We start from the raw sequence: 9,437 nt of genomic DNA on the forward strand, positions 1-9,437 counted from the left end.
ATAACAAACCTTTTTGGCTTTGCTATGTAAAAGCTAATATTTTAGCAATAGCTTTTTTTTTTCTTTGTATTATTCCAAAATACAATTCCAGTTGTCTTCCTAATGGCTGGGTGATTAAAGCGTCAGGAGTATTGTGCCGTTTGCTGACTATAAATAGGACGGGGGATCCTCCAATTATAATGGGCTGGCAATGTGAAGGATGGCTCAGATAGCGGTTGTGTGCTACATATTGTAAGTCTATGACAGCCTGGTACAGCTGCAGTGCCACACCCTGGGGTGTAAACCTACACCCCCCATTCTTCCCCGAGCAGCAAAGATCTGTGCATACTGTATGAATTTAATAACGGATACAAGGGGTTATTTAATATAAACGAGTATAATAATAATATAAATGAGTATAATAATAATATAAATGAGTAGTATGATAGAATACAGAATATAATGCACTAATGATACAGATACATGCTAGGTAGGTAAGAGAGTGATACAGTATAGAGATAGCAAAGGATAGATAGAACATGATATAGACTGAAACATAGCTAACAATATAGATATAAATACAATAAAGATAGATAAATACAATACAGAGAGTGTGTGTATATATCTATCTATCTATCTATCTATCTATCTATCTATCTATCTATCTATCTATATATATATATATATATATATATATATATATATATATATATATATATATATATATATATATAAAATATGAGATGGGAAAGATACAAGAGAGGTTGATACATACATATATACATTAATAGATAGGGATACATAGATAGATAGGGATAGATAGAACATGATATAGACTGAAACACAGCTAACAATATAGATATAGATACAATAAGATAGATAAATACAATACAGATAGTGTGTATATATATATATATATATAATATGAGATGAGAAAGATACAAGAGAGGTTGATACATACATACATACATACATACAGGTACATACATTAATAGATAGGGATACATAGATAGATAGGGATAGATGGACAGCTGATTATTATTTTTATTCTTATACAGGATTTATATAGCGCCAACAGTTTGCGCATCGCTATAAAACGTGAGGGCAGACAGTATAGTTACATTACAATACAGGAGGAATCGGCGCCCTACAGATACATCCATATATACATTATGCAGACACTGCTTATACAGATACATCCATATATACATTATGCAGACACTGCTTATACTCTATGACAGTTATTTTTCTTAGCACTCTACAATCAATATTTAGACATTCATCATTTGCAAGTGTATTTTATAGTCCTTTTGTGAACATTATGGTGCAGGATTATCACCGATAATGTTTCAATCGGGCATACCGTTACCCAATATAATCATATGGGTCCTTCCTACGATAGATAAAAGATATTGACTTGCTTTGACTCTCGTTGACCATTTTACCATCAAAATGTTCTTTTAGATTGCTGATCTCTTGCTATGCCAGTGACTTAATTTGGGGTGACTGGGCCTAGTGTCACATCCCCCTGCGTCCCCCTCTGTATTTGTAAGGCTGTATTGTTCTCCCAACTTCCTCTGTCGATGTGGAGGGAGGGGGAGGGGAAGGCCAAACCACAGTATGCACTTCAAGTGAAGCAGCAGAAGGGGGGTGGGGGTAGGTCTGCGTTCCATAGAGAACGGATAGAATTGTAGAGCTGCAAAATCAGAGCACAAGACTGCACATGATTCATACACACAGAGTTCCTAGGAATGTTTTGTTCACATTTCCCAGAAGGACTTTAAACCCCATCAGTTTGATTAAGTTACTGTGTTGCATTGGTGTTGGCACCCTGATCTTTGAACTTGATCTACTTGATTTAAAGCAGCGGTCTCCAAACTGCAGTTCGGGGTCCGGATGCAGCCCTTGGCTCTATTGGCACTATTCCATCCACTGGCACCAACAATATGGCCCTATTCCTCCCACTGTCACCAATAATGAGGCCCTTTTCCTTAGACTGGCACCAACGATGGGGCACTATTCCTCGCACTGACACCAACAATGGGGCAGAATTCCTTCCATTGGCACCAATGATGGGGCACACACTGACACGAATGAAAGGGCACTCTTCCTTCCATTGACACCAATGATGGGGCAGAATTCCTTCCATTGGCACCAATGATGGGGCACACACTGACACGAATGAAAGGGCACTCTTCCTTCCATTGACACCAATGATGGGACAGAATTTCTTCCATTGACACCAACAATGGGGCAGAATTCCTTCTATTGGCACCAATGATGGGGCACACACTGACACGAATGAAAGGGCACTCTTCCTTCCATTGACACTAACGATGGTACAGAATTTCTTCCATTGACACCAACAATGGGGCAGAATTCCTTCCATTGGCACCAATGATGGGGCACACATTGACACGAATGAAAGGGCACTCTTCCTTCCATTGACACCAATGATGGGACAGAATTTCTTCCATTGACACCAACAATGGGGCAGAATTCCTTCCTTTGGCACCAATGATGGGGCACACACTGACACGAATGAAAAGGCACTCTTCCTTCCATTGACACTAACGATGGGACAGAATTTCTTCCATTGACACCACAAATGGGCACCATTCCTCACACTGACACCAATGATGGGGCACTTTTCCTTCCACTGACACCAAAGATAGGGTTTACTCCCACTAGACTCCAGGACATTCTACTTCCACTGGTCCTAGACCTAGTCCGACCTTCCTAAAGTCTGAAGGTCCTTTGTTTAGAAGATCTGGAGACAACTGATTAAAAGGGTCAGTCCAACCAGGACAGATGATTTGATCCTGGGGGATGAGTTGCCCACTGGCCTCTTAAATCTGTTAATGGCTGTGGGGCAACATTTCTTTGCTAGGGTTTCTAGCTTAGTCCTCCATTGCCATGATGTCAGACTGATTCTGCTGCAGAATACACAATCAGTAAAAAATCTATGGGGTGGATAAGCCTCCCTTCTATGGCCATGACTGCAGTAACCCCAAATCTCTTTTGTTAAAACCTCCTGCATTTCCCTTGAAGCCTGAGATTCCATATGTGTCACTCCTGCTAATGGGTTCCCATCTAGAGCCTATTTACCAGGTTTCCCTAGGGATTAATGACTTCTGTAGGACACTCCTATTGCCATCATCTACCACTAACTGAAATACCAGTTTTGGGTAGGATGACTCTTTAAGTGAAATCTGCAGATGTACTCAAAGTGGTTGAAGGTCCTGCAGCAGAATGAGGATGTGGTTAGAGCTTCCGGTTTCTGTCTGCCAGTAGATCAGACTGTGAAAATGAGCACCTTCGGTGACAATGTTCTTTAAAACTTATTTCATCTTTTTTTTTCACAGTTCTGGGAGGTAATCAGTGACGAGCATGGAATCGACCCAACAGGAACATACCATGGAGACAGCGACCTGCAGCTGGACAGGATCAGCGTCTACTACAATGAGGCAACAGGTAACCGAAAATCCCCCTAAAAACATACTTTAATCCTATAAACTCCTTTGTGGTGACAGCACATAACGTGGTCGGGATTGGAAAAGCCTATACAGAAGCTTTAGCAAGGTCTGGAATCCAGTAAAATGGTTTAAATAGTTTAAAGCAAACCTGTGCTCAGAAATACAGATGTCCGCCTTTGTGGACCTCATTCTGAAGATGCTAGCTGCCTGGCATTTACTGCTATCCTCTTCTCTTCTGTATTTCTGATTCACTCACCTGGAGCATGCATACAGTAAATAAAGTCAGTACTCCTCATCTGCATACTTGTTCATGGCGAGTGACACCAGAATAATGATTGAAACCATTAGATTGGCATTAAACTCAGGTAGCTGGCATTTAAAAAAAAGATCACCAATGGCAGGTCTCATATTTCTGTCAGCAAAGTTTTCCTTAAAAATTAACTTTAATCTGATAAATTTTGCCTTCCTTGGTTTGCTGTTCATTAGCATACTAAGGACAATTTAAAGTGATTATAAAGGCACTTTTTTTTTAAATAAACAAAGATGTTATACTTGCCTGCTCTGTGCAATGGTTTTGCACAGAGCAACTCTGATCCTCCTCTCCAGGTCCCCTGCTAGCACTCCTGGCCCCTCCCCCCTGCTGAGTGCCCCTATAGCAGGGACCGCAAGCGTTCCTGACCCCTCCCCCCTGCTGAGTGCCCCTATAGCAAGCCACTTGCTATGGGGGCACTCGTGCTTGCTCACTCCTGAGACAGCTCTGTGTGTCCGTTGACACACAGAGAGCTGTTTAGCTCCGCCCCCTCTCTATCTTAAAGCGGTAGTATCCCGCTTTTTGACACTTTTACCTTCAGGTAAGCCTATAATAAGGCTTACCTGTAGGTACAATTAATATCTCCTAAACCGGCACGGTTTAGGAGATATTTGCAGTGCATGCAGCCGCTCACGTGAGCGGCGCATGCGCTCTGAAGGTCCGGAGGGACCTTCAGTTTTCCTTGCCGGGAGCTTGCCGGAAAATCACTCCCGCGCGAATGCCGTCAGTGACGTCATCGCGGCTCCGGCCAATCACAGCGCCGGAGCTGCCGAACCTGGAAGAGACGCCGAGGGATCATGGCAGCGCCCGCAGCGGTGTCCGGGGGTCCATGTCGGGGCTTCGTTCTAATGTAAGTAATACATAATGAGCTAGTATGCGATGCATACTAGCTGATTATGCCTTTTGTCTTGCAGGTTTTTTTTTTTTTTTTTTTTTTTTCGGGTTTACAACCGCTTTAACTGACTGTAATTGACAGCAGCAGGAACCTCTCTCTATAATGAGGAGATAGAGAGAGAGACACTGCTCTCTTGCACATTGCTGGATTGAGATCAGGCTCAGGTAAGTATAAGGGGGGGGGGGGCTGAATGCAGAAGGTTTTTCACCTTCAATGTATGAAAGTGCAAAAAAAACTTCTGCCTTTAGAACCACTTTAAATAAATCCTGTTTTCATTACCCCATTCTATTTTTAGACCCAGTGATGTCATCACTGGGTCTTTGTACAATGCAGTCAGATCATGTCTGGTAAAGGCCGGTTGCACATAGCTTCTTAAAAACAGCAGACTGCCTAAGGTAAAGCCCACATGTGATGTTGTGCCATATGATTGACAGAACTGAAAGAGGAGGCCCAGGGACAGTTCAGCTGTGGAGGAAAGAACTATATGAAGCTGCATGTCCTCCAGCCAGAAAATGAAGCAGACTTTCTGACTTGCTGCAACTTCTAATGCATACTGTGAGAAGCTCAAAGTGTGCAGTGAAATCAGCCTAAGCAATATTAGTATTGCATATAAGCCTTTACAACTGTGCAAGACTGATGTTTTTAAGGCTAGAGTTCAGCTTTAAAGTAGAATTCCAACCTAACCCTAACTAGTCCTAACCCCCCCCCCCCTTTTCCCCAAACACCTATGCTGTCTGTATGTAAAAAAAATAAAAGGTGTAAATACCTATGTTCAGCCCACTCTGGTCTGGTCACATGATCCTCTTGTTAGGCAGTGGCGGCTGCAGGGGGACGGAAGGGGAACTTAACAGCGCCCGCTCCTTTCCCCTGCAGCCTTCACTGGCTGACACAGGGGAGCTGGATCACTTGAACACGCCAGAGTCCGCTGGTAATAGGTAAGTTTATGCATCTTTTAGTCAGCGTAGGTGTTAAGATGGGAAAGGAGTTTTCTAGGACTAGACTTCTACTAGTTTAAGTAAACTAGTAACTAATTTAGGCTAGACTTCTACTTTAGGTTGTGCATGTGATTGCATTAAGCACAGGTCATTTTTTTATTTTGCATCGACTACTTTTCTTACAAATTTTTTTTTTTTTTTTTTTTACTTTGCTTACACATTTTATGATCGTGCTAGCTAGCACCAAATGGTTTTGGCCCAATATTAGAATGTGCACAGGTCAGCAGTCTGTGGCATCCAATGACTCATTGTCTTCTTCTGAGAATTTAGATTGGTTAATATGGATTGCTACACATTGTTGCTTCCTGTACTGCATAGCTTATTAAAGCTGTTTATAGCTTTGCTCATACTATATGCAGTTACCTGCGTTTTTGCATTTACACTACAACACTGGTATTGTATGTGGTCCAGAAAAATGCACACTTGCTCTGCAGTAACCTGAATAAAGTGTCATTATGTGACACTTCAAATAAAGGTAACAATAAAAGAGAAAATAAAGAATGCAATGCCCTGAGCATTGCACCGCCCCCTACTGGATCTTGCATTATTCTGCATGGTAAAATGCTGTGTTTTACCAAGTAAGCTGGGGTAAATAATCCTTAAATACTTCTCCACAGTTGTCATTTTCAAAATTTGTTTGGAATTTGAATTTATATTTTTATTGTGCTTCTCTTCCTAGTATCAAAAGGGGGTGTGGCTTGCATTCCTCTTATTGACTTGCTTCCTTTTAAACTGTACTTGCTAACAAAGGCGTAGCCAGTGCTGTCATAGATCAGAATCAAATGACAGTATCTGTTTCGGCCTTTCTGTGGTCAAATTTTTACCTCCTTTTTTTTTCTTTTCTTTTTTATCCAGGTGGCAAATATGTCCCAAGAGCCATCCTCGTCGATCTGGAGCCAGGAACAATGGACTCTGTCCGATCCGGGCCCTTCGGACAGATATTCAGGCCCGACAATTTTGTATTTGGTAAGCTTTACGAAGTTAAAAAAAAATATATCATTTCACAAGTATAACAAAAGTCTAAAAATATTGGAAACCTAAAAAGGAAAAGCTGCAATATACCATGATATCCTTCATTGGGATCTGTACCAGGAAGGTAGCTTAGTTGTATGAAAATACAGTATCTTGTCTCAGCAGCAAAATGTAAACACTTATTTTGTGCAAACAGCGAATCTTTAAGTTCAAAGTCCAGCACTTATAGCAGAAGCTATATTTTTCCTGCCTGGAATAATGATTCCTTGCTCTGAGATGGATTTATGCAGTTTGCAGTTACAATTTGCACTTTGCACTGTTTATTGAATATGACTGCTTATCTCATACACCCAGTTTTAATAAGGCTCTACAATTATTTCAAATTAAATTGCCTGGGTTGTTGACTGTTTGGCTGATTAAGATCATTGTTAATAATAGCACCAAGAGTACCTCTTATACTTATCAATTTTCTTCCTTCCTCAGGACAAAGTGGTGCTGGCAACAACTGGGCTAAGGGCCACTACACAGAAGGAGCTGAGCTGGTAGACTCTGTTCTAGATGTGGTGAGAAAGGAGGCAGAGAGCTGTGATTGTCTGCAGGGGTTCCAGCTCACACACTCCCTGGGTGGTGGTACCGGATCAGGTATGGGCACACTTCTCATCAGCAAAATCCGAGAAGAGTATCCTGACCGTATCATGAACACCTTCAGTGTTGTTCCCTCCCCCAAGGTGTCTGACACTGTTGTGGAACCCTACAATGCTACACTCTCTGTTCATCAGCTGGTCGAAAACACAGATGAGACCTACTGCATTGACAATGAAGCCCTTTATGACATCTGCTTCCGCACCCTGAAGTTGACCACCCCAACCTATGGAGACCTTAACCATCTTGTTAGTGCTACCATGAGTGGAGTCACCACCTGCTTACGTTTCCCAGGCCAGCTGAACGCTGATCTTCGCAAACTAGCAGTCAACATGGTCCCCTTCCCACGTCTCCACTTCTTCATGCCAGGGTTCGCTCCTCTGACCAGCCGAGGCAGTCAGCAGTACCGTGCACTAACCGTGCCTGAGCTCACTCAGCAGGTGTTCGATGCCAAGAACATGATGGCTGCCTGTGATCCACGCCACGGCCGGTATCTGACAGTGGCAGCAGTGTTCCGTGGTCGCATGTCCATGAAGGAGGTTGACGAGCAGATGCTTAATGTCCAGAACAAGAACAGCAGCTACTTCGTAGAATGGATCCCCAACAATGTCAAGACGGCAGTGTGTGACATCCCACCACGCGGCCTTAAGATGGCAGTCACATTCATCGGCAACAGCACCGCCATCCAGGAGCTGTTCAAACGCATCTCAGAGCAGTTCACTGCCATGTTCCGTCGCAAGGCTTTCCTCCACTGGTACACGGGAGAGGGCATGGACGAAATGGAGTTCACAGAGGCTGAGAGCAACATGAATGACCTTGTCTCCGAATACCAACAGTACCAAGATGCTACAGCAGAAGAAGAGGAAGATTTCAATGAAGAAGCAGAGGAGGAGGCTTGATTTCTCTCTACCACCACCTTTACCACCACTACTCCTTCTCCGTCTCTACTTCTTCCTCTTCTTTCCTCCTCCTTCATTCTCAGGCTGAACGAAAAAAAATAAGTCTTTACAGAAGATCTCCATTTGTTTATTCCTCCATCTTTTTTCATTTTGTTCAGTGTTTGTTTTATGCTTCACTATTCCTTCTCTGTATATGTTGCTTCAGTCTTGTGGAAAGTCCTTGATGGTAGGCCCTGGTTGGAGCAGGTTACATCTTGTTAGGGTATTCAGTTTGGTCTTAGGAGTTGTCATACAGCTGGTAAGCTGTAGCGGGCTCCTTAGATGACCGGCAAAGCTTTGATTACTTGGGTTCCATCAAAAGGTGGCCTACTTAAAGTGAAAATTCTTGGCCTTTACTTGTAGCTTAGTGCTGGTCTCTAGCTACAGGTTGGTTAAAAGTCTAATTATACCCTAAAATTGTAGAAGAGCCTGAAAACATCTAACAATACTTTTTTGAGCCCCCTTCAGTGGTGGCTTCTTTGTCATTTTTTACAGGCGGTTTCCTTTCTTTTTTCGTTTCTTTAAGTTATTACTGTGGACACACATAAAATGTACCAATCACTGCCACTTACCTAATTACCAACTAAATGGGAACCGTGAAAAAATTTCTCCAATTTAGCTTGGCTTGATATAGGTCTCAATAAAAAATAAAAAAATTGCCTGTCATTGTTTCCTGTATCACAACAAGTGCTTGAGATCTAACAAAATGCACTTACCACTCTTTACAGAAAACAATATTTTTAAATTTGCAGATTTTGGTTATATTAATGATGTGGGCCTGAATTCTGCAGCCTGGGGTGGCCGTACTTGAGTTGGCCTGTGGTTAGCAAGGAAATGATTGTATTTAAAAAGAGAAAAATAATGAGTTTGCTGTTAGCAAATGGAAGGAATTTTGGGGAAGAATCTTTCTCTAAGTGAAAAGTGGATGTTTCATTTTTTTTTCCTGTTTTTATTTTTGTTGTTCTGTTCATCTCTTTCTTCTCTTTCTCTCCCCATGCCATAATTATTTTTTATTTTACTGTTGCTTTTTCATATTGAAAAGATGACAAGCCTGTGACGGAAAAAAAAATAAAACAGTTTTTTTTAAGTTTTCTCTGGTGTGTAATGGGCTCTTTATTTGAATGCTGGGTGGAACTCTTCAGCTGGAGTGAGGTAAGAGTGTCGGAAATTAAAGTGAACTTTTACTTGGCCTATTCAAGGCAAAGCAATGGTTTCACTAAGGCCTCTTTT

At 42.0% G+C, this 9,437-nt stretch overlaps 1 protein-coding gene across 1 annotated transcript in view; it reads left to right on the top strand.

Annotated features, from left to right (window-relative positions):
• TUBB (tubulin beta class I) overlaps positions 1-8,836 on the top strand; it is an 11,260-nt gene extending 2,424 nt beyond the window's left edge. The window contains exons 2-4 of the mRNA XM_082263311.1: positions 3,345-3,453; positions 6,511-6,621; positions 7,111-8,836. Of these exons, the coding sequence (XP_082119437.1) occupies positions 3,345-3,453; positions 6,511-6,621; positions 7,111-8,168 (1,278 nt within the window). The 3' untranslated portion in view covers positions 8,169-8,836. The remainder of the gene's footprint in view (positions 1-3,344; positions 3,454-6,510; positions 6,622-7,110) is intronic.
• Positions 8,837-9,437: the final 601 nt, after the last annotated feature.

This window comes from Pelophylax lessonae (assembly GCF_965119305.1).
Source record: "Pelophylax lessonae genome assembly, chromosome: 7".
Classification (NCBI taxonomy): domain Eukaryota; kingdom Metazoa; phylum Chordata; class Amphibia; order Anura; family Ranidae; genus Pelophylax; species Pelophylax lessonae.